The sequence below is a fragment of the Corapipo altera genome, unplaced genomic scaffold (assembly GCF_003945725.1).
Source record: "Corapipo altera isolate COAL_440 unplaced genomic scaffold, ASM394572v1 138, whole genome shotgun sequence".
Taxonomy (NCBI): Eukaryota; Metazoa; Chordata; class Aves; order Passeriformes; family Pipridae; genus Corapipo; species Corapipo altera.
In genome coordinates this window covers 380,421-398,207 of record NW_020885036.1, presented here as the reverse complement: position 1 = coordinate 398,207, position 17,787 = coordinate 380,421, and the positions used below count along the sequence as shown (strand labels likewise).

Sequence of the window (17,787 nt, the reverse complement as noted above, 5' to 3'; positions counted from 1 at the left end):
AAAGCTGTGGCTGCCCCTGGATCCCTGGAAGTGTCCAAGGCCGGGCTGGATGGGGCTTGGAGCAACCTGGGCTAGTGGAAGGTGTCTCTAAAGACTTAATATCAGTAACAGGAGCCTTTCCATGGCCCCTCTCAGGGAATGAACTCCATGAAGGGCTTTGGTTGAACAAAAACTGATTAATGGGGGTAATTAATGGGACACTCGTCAGGGTGATACCTCAGGCCAACACTGCTGAGGTTGATGGAGATGTCCAGTCAGGAAAGGGGGTGCCTTGAGATTCCCTCTCTTTTGCCTCCTCTTTGGAGGATTTCCAAAATATCAGCAGACTGGGAATGTTTTCTGTCTCTAAGGGTTAAAGAACATGAACCCATGGCAGCATTTTTACCCAAGCCACAGGAAAAAGAGGAAGGAAAATGGAAAACCTTTTAATGAACCTACAGGATTCAGATTCATACAAAACAGAGCTGTTCCCTGAACGGGGCGTGATCTGAGGATAGAAAGGGACAAATCCAGCGGGACCAAGTCCAGGAGGGGCCTCAGTTGGATGGGGGTGGGGGGGGGATGGTGCCCGGCCCCTCCGTGGGGAGCGGCGGCCGCATCATGGGGGGCAGAGGGGCAGGGGGGGGCACCCCGGGGGCTGGGGGCAGCTGGGGTGGCACTGGGGGGGGGTGGCACCGGCCCCGAGGGGGGCATGGGGGGCAGGGTCATGCCCCCAGGGGGAGGGGGGGGCATGGAGTCGGGCAGGGGGGGCCGGGGGGGCAGCCCGTTCATCAGGGGAGGGGGCGGCGGCCGCTTCACCGTCGGGGGGCCCGGGGGCAGGTTGGGGGGAGCCGGGGGCTTCTCCATCTTGAAGTGGAACTGGAGGAAGAACTGGGGAGGGGAGGGAAGCAAAGAGAAGGGAACAATTAATCGTGGAATTGTAGAATCCTGGAATGTCCAGAGCTGGAAGGGATCCACAGGGACCATCCAGTCCAACCTCTGGCCCTGCACACACACCCCAACAACCCACCCCGTCCCTGAGAGCCATGTCCCCAGGGGCCACATCCACGTGTTGTTTGAACACTCCCAGGGATGGTGATTCCAGCACTGCCCTGGGCAGCCCCTTCCAGTGCCTGACAACCCTTTCCATGAAGAAATTTTTCCCAATATCCACTTTAAACCTCCCCTGGTACAACTTGGGGCCGTTCTCTCTCCTCCTGTCCCTTGTTCCCCGGCAGCAGAGCCCGACTCCCCCCAGCTCCCCCCTCCTGTCAGGGAGTTGCAGAGCCAGAAGGTCCCCCCTGAGCCTCCTTTTCTCCAGACATTCCTGCCCCATCTTGCTGCTGCTGCCGACAACAACTTCCCTGGGCAAATCCTCACCCAGATCACACATGGGCAGACCTCTCTGTCAGGAGCTCTCAGTGCACAGCTGCACTGAGGGAATGAAGATCTCACCATCAGACCAGCAGGGACAGCACTGATGTCACTGCCCTGCTCTCTGCCCTCCCTAACCCTCACCACAGACAGTCCCAGTTACCTGTTTGGTTTCCCTGTTCCAGTGGGTCCAAAACTTCCCTTCTGCTTTGTCAATCTCCCTGCTTGGTACCTGCACCAAAAGAGAACACAGAGCTATTCTTAGCAGCCCCAGATTAGCTCAAAGGCCCTTTTTAGCCCCAGAGCCTGGGAGATAAGCACAGTTATTCCAGGCCTTGGTGAGCTGCTCTGTTGTTAGATAGAGGTGGGGGCAGGAAAGAATTAAGTTACTTCCCTATCGGTCAAGGACAACTGAAAACAAAAAACCCTCCCTTAACATCTGCACAGGGGCTGAGGAGGCTCCTGCCTGTGCCAGACACTGGGAATTCACAGCTCCCTAGAGCTCAGCACAGTCTGGTTTTCAGGCCAGAGTCCTCCAGTAACTCTCACTAGGGCTTAATGACTTCCAGCCATTCCTGACCCCCTTCCTGCTCCATTAACCCATGGAGGCTGGAACAGAAATCGGGGCGTTCACTGGGAATTAACCACAGAATCACAGGATCAACCAGGTTGGAAAAGACCTCTGAGATCATGGAGTCCAACCCATGACCCAACACCACCTCGTCACCCAGACCATGGCACTGATGCCACGTCCAGTCTGTCCTTAAACACCTCCAGGGATGGTGACTCCACCCCCTCCCTGGGTAGCCCCTTCCAGTGGCTGATCCCTCTCTCTGAGAAGAATTTCTTCCTGATGTCCAACCTAAACCTGCCCTGGCATGGCTTAAGACCCAGCCCTCTTGTCCTACTGCTGCTTCCTGGGAGAAGAGCCTCACCCTCCCCGGCTCCCCCCTCCTGTCAGGGAGTTGCAGAGAGTGAGAAGGTCCCCCCTGAGCCTCCTCTTCTCCAGGCTGAGCCCCCCCAGCTCCCTCAGCCCCTCCTCACAGCACTTGTGCTCCACACCCTTCCCCAGCCTCATTGCCCTTCTCTGGAACTGCTCCAGCCCCTCCATGTCCTTCCCAAACTGAAGGGCCCAGAGCTGGACACAGCATTGGAGTGCTCCTCACCAGGGCCAAGTCCAGGGGCAGAATCACTTCCCTGCTCCTGCTGCCCACACTATTCCTGATCCAGGCCAGGATGCCATTGGCCTTCTTGGCCACCTGGTTCATGTCCAGCTGCTGTCACCAGCACCACCAGGCTGCAGGGGGTTGTGGCCAAAGTGCAGGACCTGGGACTTGGCCTTCTTGAACCTTGTCCTGCTGGATCCTTCCCATCTCTCCAGCCTGTCTAGGTCCCTCTGCAGAGCCCTCCTGCCCTCCAGCAGATCAATACTCCCCTCCGACTTGGTGTCATCTGCAAATTTGCTCGGAAATATGTGGGCAAAGAGGGGAGTGTGCCAGGGTTACCTTGAAGGCGATGGTCTCGTAGGGCTCGGCTGCCATGAGCAGGTACTGCCAGCGCCGGTCGGGGGGCTCGATGCGCTGCTCGTAGGCCGACATGAACCGGTGCCGGGGCATGATGCTCTCGGCAATCTCGGGGTAATCGATCTGGGGGGACAGGGCACTGTGAGAAACATCCCCCTGGCACCCCCCAGCACCAAACACAGCCCTCGGGGTGGGCATGTGAAGAGCAGTTCCCAAGAAACACCGCAGGGAACAGGTTGGGATCCTGGCACAGTTCGGGTTGGGAGGGACTGTAAAAAACTCAAATGGAAACAGGGGAAATGAAGAGGAAATTGTTCCCTGTGAGGGCCTGGCACAGGTCACCCAGGGAAACTGTGGCTGCCCCATCCCTGGAAGTGTCCAAGGCGAGGTTGGACGGAGTTTGGAGCAGCCTGGGATAGTGAAAGGTGTCCCTGCCCATGGCAGGGGTGGGACGAGATGATCAGAGAACCATGGAATGGTTTGGGTTGGTAAGTGCCATTCAGTGGGAACTGATTGCCACCCCATCCCTGGAAGTGTCCAAGGCCAGGCTGGACCCAGGAGTAACCTGACCTAGTGCAAGGTGGCCCATGACAGGGGTTGGAACTGGATGATCTTTAAAGCCCCTTCCAACCAAAACCATTCCCTGATTCTGTGATCATCTCGTTCCAACTCCTGCTCCTTCCACTACCCAGCTTGACAGCTGTGCTCAGGGATTTGCTCAATGCAGTCAGCTGTAAAAACTAGGAAGGTAAGGACTTTTATTATTATTATTTATTTCATGGATCCAGCAAGGACCTGCTCACTCAGCAGCAGTTTTACTTGGATAACCCTGACACTGAGAATTTCCACCCTGCCCTTACCTGGAAGAGAAGGCTCTGCTGGCCTGTTTCGGGGTCTCTCTGTTTGGTCACTGTAAGGAAAATAGGAAAGCTGAGAACATCCCACAGCAGGGTTGGAGCAGCATTATTCTGCCCCAGGAAACACATAAAACTTCCAACAACAAAATATTACAAGATTTTTCTCTCATTTATCAAACAAAATGTCACATTTTCTTTATCCAAAGCTACAGCTGTGAGGGTGGGGAGGCCCTGGCACAGGTTGCCCAAAGAAGCTGTGGCTGCCCCTTGGATGCCTGGAAGTGTCCAAGGCCGGGCTGGATGGGGCTTGGAGCACCCTGGGCTGGTGGAAGGTGTCCCTGCCTATGGCAGGGGGTTGGAATGGGATGGGCATTAAGGTCCCTTCCAAACCAAACCGTTCTGGGATCCTGTGATGCTACTGTGTCCAGCTTTGGGGGCCTCATGACAAGAAGGATAGTGAGGGGCTGGAATGTGTCCAGGGAAGGGAACAGAGCTGGGGAAGGGGCTGGAGCAGCAGGAGCAGCTGAGGGAGCTGGAGGGGCTCAGCCTGGAGAAAAGGAGGCTCAGGGGGGACCTTCTGGCTCTGCAACTCCCTGACAGGAGGGGGGAGCTGGGGGGGGGTGGTTCGGGCTCTGCTCCCAGGGAACAAGGGACAGGAGGAGAGGGAACGGCCCCAAGCTGTGCCAGGAGAAGTTTAGGTTGGATACAGGTAATTCAAACGATAAAGGACACCAGGAGAGAGCCCAGCTCTCATTCATGGGCAGAGCTGCTAAAAAGGCTAATTAACAATTCACATCCCAGCACTGCAGGCGCTGCCCACGGGCACCTCCCGGGCACCCCCCGACCCACCTTTGTAACCTGGGCGCCCAATTTTCACAAATTTCTTCACTTCCACTTTGACCTTCTCTGGGGCAGGTTGGGCAGGGGCTTCCTTGGCTTCCTTGGCAGCTCGCCGGGCCCTGGGGAGGAATTTCAAAATGTAAGGGTTATTACCTGCACTTGCTTCCAAAGGAATCATGCCTGGAACACCTACTTCCCTTCCCCAGTGTATCCATCCTTCCCCTCCCCAAAGGTTGTCACTCAATTACCCACCCCGAGATGATCTTGGTGCCTGACTCCACAAATGCATTTGAGAAGACTTAATTCTTGACATTAAAAAGAACAAACCCCACAGTTAAAGGAAAGTAAACTGGATTCCTTAAAATAAAACCTATAAACTTCTCCCAACCTGTATTGACAAATCCAGATCACAGAATCCTGGAATATCCCGAGTTGGAAGGGAGCCACAAGGATCATCCAGTCCAACTCCTGGCCCTGCACAGACACCCCAACAATCCCACCCCGTCCCTCAGAGCATTGTCCAAATGCCCCTGAGCTCTGGCAGGCAGAGTTCTTTTTACTAGACTCAGAAAATTTGCTTTTAAAACTCTTTCTCCCTTTTCCTTCAGAAATCCCACAACTGGGTTTGAACTTTTGAGCTTGAAATTGAGATTTTCAGCCTCATTTTTGGAGCAGATCCAGGCTGAACCTCCTGGCTGGTGCCAGGCTGCTCAGCAGGAATCAGAGAACATTCAGGACCTGTGTGCTGTTGTGTAACGCAGTTAAGGGTTGGCAGATGAACACAATCATCATTTTAATGGGGTTAAAAGTTCATAGATGAACACAATCATCATTTTAAAGTGCTTCAGTAATTAATAAAGTTATGGTAGAGAATGACTTACAAATTGGTCTGATGCTTCTTCCCCTGTGTATGTGCTAAGTAACTCCCCTGAAATAAAAACCAAGGTAGAAGAAAGTTAAATGAAGGCAGGACTGAAAGATTCTTGTCTCAGAGAGGCTGTGTCTCACACTGACAAGGGTGTCTGCACCCTCAGCACAAGGATTCTCACTGAGAGCACACTGCTCTCAACTGCTCAGCTGTCAGGTTTAACACACAAGGGCCTGCCCATCCCTCATCTCTCAGCAGTCACAGCCCAGTCAAAGGCACCTGGTTATCCAGGTACTGTTATCCCAAAATTCCTGCTGCTGGGATCAGGCCAGGCAGGTGCTCCCTCACCTCGTTGTTGTGCAGTGTCAGGCAGAGCTTGCACTCGTAGGAGCCCAAGTGATTTTTCATAAAATAGGGGTCCTGGGAAGAGAATGATTGACAAGTTACAAGGAAAATCCATGGCAAAGCAACAGGATAACCAAAACACTGCAGAGTTCTGCACAGGAAGAACTGGTCAGGCACTGCCCAGGCTCCCCAGGGCAGTGGGCACGGCCCCAAGGCTGCCAGAGCTCAAGGAGTGTTTGGACAACACTCTCAGGCACAGGGTGGGATTGTTGGGGTGTCCTGGGCAGGGCCAGGGGTTGGAATTGATGATCCCTGTGGGTCCCTTCCAACTCTGGTTATTTTATGGTTCTATGATTCCACAACTGAGTTCAGAATTTAAATCAACAACATAACAGAGCTTTAGGATGATGGAAACAGAGAGACTCAACAGCAGCTCTGTGCACCAGTGACAGTTCCCAACTGCACCGAGAAATGGCAAAGTACAAACCGGTCCCGAGGAGACTGGAAATAACTTGAATACAAAGTGCTGGCACCTCCCTGTCAGCCCCATCCCAAATGTTCCTCATTCAAACCCCACATTCCCAGAGACACAAGTATTTAAACTCAATCCATCACTCAGAGAAGAGAAGGCTCTGGGGAGACCTAGGAGCCCCTTCCAGGGCCTAAAGGGGCTCCAGGAGAGCTGGAGAGGGACTGGGGACAAGGGATGAAGGGACAGGATAAGGGGGAATGGCTTCCCAGTGCCAGAGGGCAGGGAGAGATGGGATATTGGGCAGGAATTGTTGGCTGTGAGGGTGGGGAGGCCCTGGCACAGGTTGCCCAGAGCAGCTGTGGCTGCCCCATCCCTGGGAGTGTCCAAGGCCAGGTTGGACGGGGCTTGGAGCACCCTGGGCTGGTGGGAGCTGTGTCCCCACCTTGTTGATGTCGATGGTCTCCAGGGCCAGCTGCCGCAGCCGCTCCCGCCGGTCCCGGTTACTCTCCGAGGCCGAGGCGACGCCTCCGCTGCCCGTCTTCCCTCCAGGGCGGTGCTGGAAATCCATGGCGGGGAATTCTGTGCTTCAGCCCCTCTGGAGAAAGAGAGAGTCTGCACAAAAGGAGAAGCACCGTGAGTGGTAACTGGACCTGAGGTCACAGAGTATTCAGCCCTGTCGGTGAGGACACGGGACGAGAATCTCAAAGATGCCATGGGAACATGCCATGGGATGAGATTCCACGTGGAGAGTGTCTGGCACCACCCACTCAGTAAACACAAGTAAAATGATCCAGAAAAACAACCCCCAGAGCCCTTTCCATCTCCTCAGACACTTCCACACACAGACATATCCCCCAAGCCCAGCTGGGCCCCCAGCTGGGCTGAGAGACCCCCCAAAAAGGAGCCTCCCACCCTCACCCGATGGCACAAACAACCCCAGAACCTCCCCCCTCTCTGCCAAGGTTTGGGGCTCCTCCACCAGCCCCCCAAAGCTCCAGAGCCACCCCACACAGCAAAATCCCCCTGAGAGAGTCTGGGGGAGCCCCCATCTCCCCCAGCAGGGTCAGGGACTCTGTGCAGTGTCCCCAACCCCCAGGTGAGGTCCTGGAGTGCCCCCTGCCCTCAGTAAGGCCAGAGCCCCCCCCACACCTCCCACACCACAGAGTGGTCTGTTAGAACACCCCCAACACCCTCAGCAGGCCAAAGCCCCCCAGAACATGCTCAGCCCCTCAGCAAGGGTCAAAGCCCTCCCATCAGACACCCCTCAGGAAGGATCAGTCTCCCCTCACACACGTCCTGCCCCTCAGCAGTGGTCAAACCCCCCCATTAAGCACCCCCCAGCACCTCAACAAGGGTCAAAGGACCCCTCAGACACACCCCAGCAAACATCAAAGTGCCAAAAACACCCCCAGCCCCCTAGAAACAGTGAAAACCTCCCCTCAAAACACTCCCAGACCCTCAGTGAGGATCAAGGCCCCCAAACATCCCCAGTAAGGGTCAACCCCATAAACGTGCCCCCCAACACCTCAGCAACTGTTAAAGGCACCCTCAAATACTCCCCAGTGCCTCAGCAAAAAGCCCCCCCCAGATACCCACTAACTCCTCAGCGAGGATCGAGCCCCCTCAAGCACCCCCAGTAAGGGTCAAACCCACCCCTCAAACACCCCCCAACACCTCACCAAGGGTCACTTCCCCCACATCCCCCCCTCAACCCCTCAGCAAGGACCAGCCCCCCCAAACATTCCCAGCAAGGGCAACTCCAACCTCCCCCAGCATACCACACACCCCAGTGAAGAACAAACCCCCTCAAACCCCTCCAGGCCCGAGCAAGAACAACACCCTCAAACACCCCTCACCAAGGATCAGCCCCCCCCAAACATCCCCCAAGCCCCCAGCGAGGATCACCCCCCCCAAATACCCTCAACCCTCCAAACACCCCAAGCACCCCCACCCCTTTAGTGAGGGCCAAAGTCCCCCAAACACCCCCAGTACCTCACCAAGGGTCATCCCCCCATGGGAACCTCCAGATCCCCTCGGAACCCCCAAAGTCCCCTCAGGACCCTCCTGGACACCCTAAATCCTCTCATGATCCCCTAAGCCCTCTGAGGACCCCCCAAGTCCCCTCAGGACCTTCCAGATCCCCTCACAACCCCATAAATCCCCTCAGGACCCCCCGGATCCCCTCAGAACGCCCCAAATCCCCTTACGCCCCCTCATATACACTCAGGACCCCCTTCACCCCCTCACAATCCCCCAGGTCCCCTCATGACCCCTCTCACCCCCTTAGGATCTCCCAAATCTCCTCAGAACCCCCCAAGTCGCCTCAGAATGCCCCAAATTCCCTCACAAACCCCTCAGATCCCTTAAGGAACCCCCCCATGTCTCCCAGGACCCCCTAAATCCCCTCACGACCCCCTAAATCCCCTCAGGATCCCCCAAGTCCTCTCAGAACCCCCTCGGATCCCCTCAAGACCCCCCGGACTCCCTCACGACCCCCCCGGATCCCCTCAGTTCTCCCCAGATCCCCTCAAGACCACCCGGATCCCCTCAAAACCCCCCGGACCCCCTCAGGACCCCCTGGATCCCCTCAGTTCCCCCCAGATGCCCTCACAAACCCGGGTCCGTCCCGGCTCGCGCGGCCCCGCTCCCGCCCCTCTCCCCGCGCGCCTGCGCGTTCCCGCCGCGAGCCCTTCCGGGAGCGCGCGAGCGCTTCCCGGGCACCGCCCGGGCCCTTCCGGGAACAGCGGGAACAGCGGGATCGGCGGGATCGGCAGGAACACCGGGATCGGCGGGAACACCGGGATCGGCGGGAACACCGGGATCGGCGGGATCGGCAGGAACACCGGGATCGGCGGGAACACCGGGATCGGCGGGCCGGGGGCCGGGGGGCTCCGGCCATGCGCTACAACGAGCGCGAGCTGCTGTCCCTGGCCCGGCAGCCCGCGGAGAAGGCGGCCGAGATCCGCATGAGCGTGCCCAAGAAAGGCAGCGGTGAGCGGGGACAGAGGGAGGGACGGCGCGGTCCCGGCTGCGGAATCGGGGGTGGAGAGCGACCGGGAGAACTGGGTGATGTTGGGGGTGCCGGGGAATCCGGGCTGGGAAACTGGGGGCAGGAGCAGGGCAGGACCTGGGAACGGGGAGGGGGGATAGGACTGGCTGTGCAGGACTGGGAGGATTGGGAATGGACTGGGAAACTGGGATTAGGATCAGGGCGGGACTGAGAGTACTGGGAGTGAGGACGGGGAGTTAGGATTGGCTGTGTTGGGTGGGCAGGACTGGGAGGACTGGGGAATTGTGACTGGGAAAGTGGGGATATGACCAGGTCAGGACTGGGAGAGCTGGGAGCGGGAATAGGACTGGCTGTGTTGGGTGGGCAGGACTGGGGGTACTGGAGAATCTGGACTGGGAAACTGGGAGTAGGAGCAGGGCAGGACTGGGAGAACTGGGCAGGAACTGGGGTTAGGACTGGCTGGGTTGGGTGGGCAGCAATGGGGGGACTGGGAGGACTGGGAAGAACTGGGTGGGGAGAGGGGTTGGACTGTGCTGGGTGGGCAGGACTGGGGCTACTGGAGAATCACAAGTGGGAAACTGGGGGTAGGACCAGGGCAGGACTGGGAGAACTGGCAGGATTGGGATGGGCAGGTGAAAGGGGGGCAGGACTGGGGATCCCCAACTGGAGAATCCGGGTTGGAGTTGCTGAGGGATGGGGCTGGAGAGGGACTGGGAGAACTGAACGCTTTGGGAGTACTGGAGAATCTGGACTGGGAAACTGGGAGTAGGAGGAGGGCAGGACTGGGAGAACTGGGCAGGAACTAGGGTTAGGTCTGGCTAGGTTGGGCAGGATTGGAGGCACTGGAGAATTAGGGCTGGGAAAGTGGAGGTTGGACATGGGAAGGATTGGGAGCACTGGGTGGAGAGGTACTGGGAGAACTGGGTGCCCTGGGGAGGCAGGAGTGGGGGTACTGGGGAATCAGGACTGGGAAACTGCCTGTAGGACCAGGACAGGACTGGGAGAACTGGCGGGATTGGAGGGGGGGCAGGTGGAGATGGAGCAGGACTGGGGGTACCTGGGAGTCCCCCACTGGAGAATCAGAGCCCCCCCAGATCCCCTCAAGACCCCCCAGACCCCCTCAGTTGTGGGATTGTGAGGGACAGGGCTGGACTGGAGGAGAGGGACTGGGAGAACTGGGTGGCCTGGGGATGCAGGACTGGAGGTACTGGATAATCAGGACAGCACTTGGAGTACTGGGTGAGGAGGGACTGGGAGAACTGGGTGGCCTGGGCAGGAGGACTGGGGGTACTGGAGAATCCAGGCTGGGAAAGTGGGTAAAGGTCTGGGAGAACTGGGCAGGAACTGGGGAGTTAGGACTGGCTGTGTTGGGTGGGCAGCACTGGGGCTTACTGGGAGGGCTGGTGGTCGGACTGGGGAGCTCAGGTGGTGGGATCCAGTGTGGGACTGGAGGGAGGTTCTGGGGCTGGGCTGGACCAATGGGGTGTACTGGGGACAGCGAGGCCTGGAGAGGCTCTTTCCTGAAATCTCCCAGCAAATTCCCTCTCAGGGCAGCACTGGAGCATGAAGACCCTCCCTTGTCCTGGGCCTTCCTTCCCCCAGGATCTGCTGGAGTTTGTCCCTCAGAGGTGACATCTGTGCTGGGGCTCCCAGGATTTGGAGCTCTCCCAGGATTTGGAGCTCTCCCAGGATTTGGAGCTCTCCCAGGCCGGGTCAGTGGGCTCTGTCTGCCCCGGAGCCACTGGAGAAGCTGCTCATGACTTTGTCACCCTGAGGCTGTTCGTGACTTTGTCACCCTGAGGCTCCTGTTTGCAGGAGCAGCCTCAGGGTGGGTGCAGAGGGTGTCCTTGGTTGGTGGGATCTGTGCCATGCTGGGCACTGGCAGGGCTGGATGGGGCTTCCCTCTGCCCCCTCTCTGTCCCAGCTGCCTCAGCACTTCCTTTTTCTTTATTTTTATTTTTAATTTTTATTTTATTTTTAATTTGATTTTTATTTCTAGTCTTATTTCTATTTTCTATTTTTTATTTTATATTTTATATTTTAATTTTATTTTCATTTTTGTTTTTATTTTTATTTCATATTATAATTTTCTATTTTTATTTTATTTTTTTTAATTTTATTTTTATTTTGGTTTTCTTTATATCTTTTTTAATTTTAACTTTTTATTTTATTTTTATGTTTTAATTTGTTTTTATTTTAATCTTTTTTATTTTATTTTTATTTCTATTTTTAATTTCTTATCTTATTTTTTATTTTTGTTTCTATTTCTGATTTATTTTTATTTTATTTTTATTTCTATTTTTGTTTTATTTTATTTTATTGTATTTTATTATATTTTATTTTATTTTAATTGAACTGTCCTTGCAGTGCTGAAAAAGCGCCTGGTGAAGCTCGTGGTGAACTTTCTCTTCTACTTCAGGACAGACGAGGCCGAGGTATGGAATGTGCTCCTGGGTGGGGTTTGCTTCTCTCCCTCTTCCCTCTTTTTCCTGTGGATTGACTGTGTGGGCTGGGAAAACGGTGCTGGGACAGAGTGTCCACCTTTCCTCTTCATCAGCTCAGCAGGGCTGCGGGAGAGCTGGAGAGGGACCTGGGACAAGGACACAGGGAATGGCTTCCCGCTGCCAGAGGGCAGGGAGAGATGGGATATTGGGAAGGAATTCTTCCCTGTGAGGGTGATGAGGAGCTGGGATGGAATTCCCAGAGCAGCTGTGGCTGCCCCATCCCTGGGAGTGTCCAAGGCCAGGTTGGATCAAAGGAGCAACCCGGGCTAGTGGGAGGTGTCCCTGCCCATGGCAGGGGTGGGACTGGACGGGCTCTGAGGTCCTTCCAGCCCAAATGTTCCATGGAATGCTCAGTAAAGGAGGTTTTCAGGCCCTTCCCTGCTGCCTGATTTGTGTCTCTCACATTGTGTCGCTTGGACAAGAATTCCCAGGGGGTTGCTCCTGTTCCAGGCCATGTCACCCCCTGTCCCTGCTCAGCACAGTGTCTGTGTGTCCCTCCAGTGTCTGTGTGTCCCTCCGGAGCTGTTGCAGCTCTCCACATCCCCCTCCAGCCCTGCCCCGGCACAGGGGGGCTTGTTGTGTGTCCCAGGAACAGTTCAGTTGTGTCTCAGCTACTGGGCAAGAAAGTTCTTTGCTGCCTTTACCTCAGAAATGAGCAGTGAAAGCCAGGCTGACTCTGAGCCGGTGGAGGTGATTAACACCTAATTAACACGTGCAAAGTGCTGCGAGACCGGCACTGGAGACACAGCAGCAGCACAAAAAGGTGGTTGTGGGGTTGTGGAACATCCTGCAGTCAGACCAAATCATTGCAGAGTAGCACCAGGGTGTCAAACTTGCCTAAAAGGCTCCAAGGAGACGCTGTGGGTTCAGTGCTGGGGGCACTGTGGGTTAAACCCTCTCTCCATGTGTTTTCCAGCCCATTGGAGCTCTGCTGCTGGAGCACTGCAGGATCACCAAAGAGGAGGAGAACGTCTTCTCCATCAGTGAGTGCTGCCTGGGCACCATCCCTGGGCCTTTCCCCCGGGGCAGAGGGAGAGGAGGTGTTTTGCTGCTCAGTTCCTGCTGCTCTGGTGGCAGTGGGGTCAGCTCAGCCCTACCCTCCTCTGTAGGTCAGTGCCCCTCACCCTTCCCCTCCTCTGTGGGGTCAGTGCCCCTCAAGTGGGGTTTGATCTCTTCTCCCAGGGAACAAGCGACAGGACAAGAGGAAACAGCCTCAAGTTGTGCCAGGGGAAGTTTAGGTAGAATATTAGGGAAAATTTCTTCCTGGAAAGGGTGTTCAGGCTGCCCAGGGCAGTGGTGGAGCCACCATCCCTGGAAGTGTCCAAAACCCACGTGAATGTGGCACCTGAGGACGTGGTTTCGTGGTGCACACGGTGGTGCTGAGTTGATGGTTGGACTTGATGATCTTGAAGATCTTTTCCAACCTTAGCAATTCCATGGTTCTATCCCTCAGCTGCCAGCTGTCCCTCCCTGTGCCACGTCCCCTCCTGAGCACAGGGCCATTCCAGGGATCCTCCACGGCTGGAGCAGTGTGGGCTTTGCTTGGCTGCATGTACAGAGCAGCCAGAAATCCCTCCTGGGGGGAGTTTTATGACAGATCTCTGCTGTGCTGCTGCATTTTGTCCACCCCCCCCCCAGTGGGCTCAGATAAAGCCTCCAGGGGCTGCTCCAGCCCGTGCTCCTGCCCTGTCCGTGTCCTTGTGGCGATACCGCGGCTCCAGCTGGATCCGTGTCCCCCGGGAGAGCCTTTCATCCCACACGTGCTGACAACAACAGGATGTTCCTCCAAGGCCGTCCCTGTATCTCTTGGCCTGGCTGCAGGGCACAGCTGTGTCTCCTCCTGGTGCTCCCCCTGCCCCACAGGGCCCCCGAGCAGCCCCAGCACACCAGTCCCGCTGAGTCTGGGGGTTTGGGGCTGTCTGTGGAGAAGATTCCCAAGGGAGGGAAGGGTTAAACCCCCCAGCAGCCGTGTGGGGCTGGGGCTGTGCCACCCTTGGTGCAGCCTGACCCCCGAGGGTCTGTGCAGGGCAGAGCTCTGGGCTCAGGGATTGCTGAGATTCCTGGTTCTGTCCTGTACAGGACTGGAGTTGCACAGGGATTTGCACGGCACCACATTCCCAAAAGCCTCCAGCAAAGGCAGCTCAGGGTCCTCTCCCAGTGCAGTTCAACTCCTCAGGGCCTGCTCTGTGCCTGCATCCCAGGCCCTTCCTCAGGGCTCTTTTTCCCTTTGATTTAAATCCCTCCCAAGGAGCCTCAGGGAGTTCCAGTCCCAGATCTGCTCCAATTCAGTTGCTCCCATTTGGGAAGTTGCTCTTCCTGAGGTCTTTGGCTGCTGGAAGCTGACAAATGTCCCAGGCAGCTGCTCCAGGGCAGCCAGAGCAGGGAGGGAACAGGAGAGAGTCCAGGGCCAGGGTTCCCAACTCACTCCCAGCTCATCCTCATTAACAGAGGTGCTAATTGAGCCTGGCAGGGGAGCACAGGCTGTTCTCCTCGAGACTTTTCCTTGTTCCTGGCAGGTTTCATCGAGGAGCCAGAGAGAAAATACTGCTTCGAGTGTGCCAGTGAGGAGCAGTGCCAGGAGTGGGTCGAGGCCCTCAAACGAGCCAGGTGGGAAGAGCCCCCGGAGCGAGGCTGTGCCGGGAGCTTGGGGATCAGCCTGGGGGGAACCTGGGAGCACAGGGCTTGTCTCCCTCCAAACCAGCTTCCTCCCAGCCCTAAATAGCATCTGAAACTTGCCCACATCCTCCCGTGCTCAGCAGGGTCTGCTCCTGTCTTGCAGCTACGAGTTCCTGAGGAGGAGCCTGATCTTCTACCGGAATGAGATCCAGAAGATGACAGGGAAGGTGAGTGAGGCCCTCGGGGTAAGGTGGTGACTGATGGGTTTGGACAGGAGCTGGGGATTGTGGGTGTTGCTGCCAGTCCTGCACAGGCTGTTTGATCTGGAAGGAGATCCCAGATTCCATAGGGAACCATGGGCTCCACAGCCAGACCTGAGCACCTTCCTGTGCTCACTCAGACCCTCAGACACACACTGCCATGCTGGGAGGGGCAAGGATTGGAGCTGGACAGGCCTGCCTGGACTCCCAGCAGGTCTCTGGAAGAGTTCACCCCCAGCCCTGGCCAGATCTGTGGGTGGAGATGCTGCTCCCACCCTGCCAGGCCCCTCAGAGCATCCCTGCTCCGGTGACTCCCTGTGCCCACAGCCCCTGGTCACCTGCTGTGTCCTGTGTCCTCCCCAGGGGCTGCTGGACTTCCTGCACCCCTTTATCTGCCTCTCACTGCTGCCTCCCTGTGCTCTCCTGCAGGACCCCCTGGAGCAGTACGGGATCTCGGAGGAAGCCCGTTTCCAGTTGGGAAAACGCCAGCAGGAATTCCTTCACCTGGGCTGAACTGGCTCCTGAGTCCTGAGCAGTCTCCCCAGGGCCACCCCAACCCCTGGGAAGGACAGCAGAGCCCCACAGTGACCAAGGGATTCTTTTATTTATTACCTAAATCATTTTTTATTCTTTTTTTTTTTTAAGGGAAATCCTTGTACATTCCCACTTTCCCAGCTGTGGAGGCTGAACTGCTCCCTTGGGGTGGGAGCAGAACCCCCTGGCCCCTGGGATGAGCAGAGGCAGGGGCTGACAGAGCTCCCAGCACCTGATGTCCTCCAGGGCCTGGAGCTGCTGGAGCTCCAGCCCTTCTCCTGAAGGAGCTGCAGCTTTCCTGGCTCGGGATCTTCCCTCAGTCTCCAGGGAGCCCTTGGGGCTGTAAGAGGATGCTGTGATCACATCTCTGTGCTCCAGGGTTAACTCTCTCCTGTCCTGCCCTCTCCTGCTCCTGCAGAGCCATTCTGGGGGCTGATGGCTGAGCTGGTGAGCAGGGAGGACTGGGAATGCTCCCAGTAACACTGGGAATGCTCGGCCACAGCTCCAGCTGCCAGGCAGGAGCCATCTGCTCCCTTGTGCCGAGGCAGCAGCTCTGGGCAGCCACTGGCACTTGCCTTTGGGGGTTTTCTTTTCCCTTCCCTGGGCAGGGGTTGTGATTCCTGGGGGCTGGAGGGAGCCCTCACTCCAGCCCAGCCGAGGGAACAAAGGGAACAGTCAGGAACAGGGACAGGGAGGGATCCCTGTGGGCTGAGCACTGATCCAGCTTCCCAGGGAGGAAAGGCAGATGGAGAGGTTGGCAAAGGCAGGAGCTGCTCCCTCTGGCTGCAGGTTTGGGCTGCAGGGGGTGAGTTCAGCTGGGCAGGAACCCTCCAGGCCCTGAGCCACGGCTGCAGCCTCTCCCCACTTCGGGAGCATCCAAAGGGACAGACCAAACACTGTGCCAGGGCCACAGCCAGGGCTGCCAGGGAACCAAGGCTGCCTCCCTGGGGCTCCGGGGAGGAGGAGAGAAGGGTTTAGGAACAACATCCCCACCCCACCAGCTGTGGCTGCAGGAAGGAAAACTGCCCAGAGAGGAGGGAGGGAGGGAGGGAAGGAGAACACTCTCCACACCCAGGGCTGCAGGACACCCACATTCCTCACTGCCACAACAGCTCCCCTGGGACCAGCCCGGGAAAAACCCCAGGAAAAGCCCCTGGGAGGGTCTCAGGTGAGACTGTCAGAGGGTTGGTGGCAGAAGGAACAGGGAGGGGGCCTGAGCTTTGGGGGCTGCAGCTCTGAGTGTTGTTCCCCTCCAGGCTGGGTGGAGCAGCCTCTGAGCTGGGCTTGAAGGGAAGTTGTGGGTCTTTTCCTCCTTGGCTGGGAATAAATGCCCAAAGAAGAGCTTTAGTGGCCTGGTCTTCCCTCTTTACCTCTCACTGCTGGGTGCCAGGGCAGTGACAGCTGTCACTGAGGCTTTATTTTTAATCTCAAAGCCAAGATTTCTCCCTTTTTCCTTCCCCAGATCCTTCCTTTCCCTTGAATCAACCAAGGTGCTCCAAAAATCACCAAAATGAGCTGAGGGGCAGCTGCCCTGCAGGAGGAGCCAGGGCAGGGAGCAGGAGCCAGGGGGCATTTGCAGACAGATGGCAGCTCCAGGGGAAGCAGCAAGGAGGGATTAAAAGCAGGAACCCACAGGAGCTTGTGCTGGAGGGAATTGGTGTCCTCAGATGGCTTTGAAGTGCATTTTAATCCTTACCAGCTCTGCTTTCCCTCAGTGCAGGGGCACCCCTGGCCTGGAGGGGGGAACAGGGCAGCTTTTACTGTGAAAAGAGACTGGTCTGGTCACTGGGGAGAGGATGGATGAGAGGATTCCTGCTTGGCAGTGGGATAACTGGAGCTGGGATGAGCATGGGCTCCCCCCCAGCCCCGTCCCACAGCCCCTGCCCTCCAGCTCCAGGGGCAGAATAGCCACATCCAGGCTCAGCTCTGCATCAGTGGATCCTTCCATGTGCAGTTTAACCCAAACCTCGGGAATTCTGCCAAGCTTGGGGCGTTTTTAGCACACAGAGCTGTGTCCTGGTCCTGGAGCAGGACTGGGCAACCCTTCCCCACTGGCACTGTGCAGGAAAGAGGCATTTCAGGTGCTGTTCTGGGCACAAGAGCAAGCCCCGACACTTGCTCGAGAGGCACCAGTGACATTTTTTAACTGAATGTAAAACAAATGCTGTGAAGAGTTCCAGGGCCCAGGAGCTCAGACCCCCCACACGGGCTGGGGTTCAGCATTAAGGGGAGATGGTACTTGCAGACACATCAAAATCTGCATCAACTGCTGGTGATTTATAGACAATTGTTCATTTTTCACACTTGGAGTTTTGTATTTCAGTCAGAGCTGGGTCCAGGCTCCCCCAGAGCCATTTCTCTGTTGTCTGTTGCCAATAAATCTTGGTTTAATCCATGTGCTGCTCAGAGCTGTCCTAAGGCACAGAGCCTTGGCAGGGAGGGGGGGTTGCAGGGCTCTCACCTGAGCACCAGCAGCTCCAGGAGGTGTCCAGGTGGTCTCCTCCCCCTGGAGCAGGAACAGGGATGGGGGAAGGTGCCTCTCCAGGAGCCAGCTGGGAGTGGCTCCACAATGGGATTTGGAGAGGATTCTTCATGGAACAGTTTG

General features: G+C 56.7%; 2 protein-coding genes across 3 annotated transcripts; one reads left to right on the top strand and one right to left on the bottom strand.

Annotated features, from left to right (window-relative positions):
• Positions 1 to 442: 442 nt before the first annotated feature.
• Positions 443 to 8,924, bottom strand: SF3A2 (splicing factor 3a subunit 2). The gene is given in 10 exon segments (XM_027668330.1): positions 443 to 668; positions 670 to 870; positions 1,517 to 1,585; positions 2,859 to 2,999; positions 3,737 to 3,786; positions 4,583 to 4,692; positions 5,455 to 5,501; positions 5,790 to 5,861; positions 6,701 to 6,870; positions 8,874 to 8,924. Coding segments are annotated over 9 exon segments (948 nt in total). The 5' UTR covers positions 6,827 to 6,870; positions 8,874 to 8,924; the 3' UTR covers positions 443 to 536.
• A 33-nt stretch (positions 8,925 to 8,957) lies between these two features.
• Positions 8,958 to 15,886, top strand: PLEKHJ1 (pleckstrin homology domain containing J1). Of its 2 annotated transcripts, XM_027668333.1 has the most exons (7): positions 8,961 to 9,084; positions 9,137 to 9,249; positions 11,636 to 11,703; positions 12,689 to 12,755; positions 14,289 to 14,379; positions 14,552 to 14,615; positions 15,078 to 15,886. In XM_027668333.1, the coding sequence occupies exons 2-7, from the start codon at positions 9,156 to 9,158 to the stop codon at positions 15,159 to 15,161; spliced, it is 468 nt and encodes a 155-aa protein (XP_027524134.1). In that variant the 5' UTR covers positions 8,961 to 9,084; positions 9,137 to 9,155; the 3' UTR covers positions 15,162 to 15,886. The 2 variants fall into 2 exon arrangements, with proteins under 2 accessions (XP_027524133.1, XP_027524134.1); XM_027668332.1 differs by having other exon boundaries at positions 8,958 to 9,249.
• Positions 15,887 to 17,787: the final 1,901 nt, after the last annotated feature.

Coding starts and splice junctions, on each gene's coding strand:
- PLEKHJ1 (XM_027668332.1), top strand. CDS start 9,156: ATGCGCTACAACGAGCGCGAGCTGCTGTCCCTGGCCCGGCAGCCCGCG. Junction 9,250..11,635: donor CGTGCCCAAGAAAGGCAGCG/GTGAGCGGGGAC, acceptor CTGTCCTTGCAG/TGCTGAAAAAGCGCCTGGTG. Junction 12,756..14,288: donor GGAGAACGTCTTCTCCATCA/GTGAGTGCTGCC, acceptor TGTTCCTGGCAG/GTTTCATCGAGGAGCCAGAG.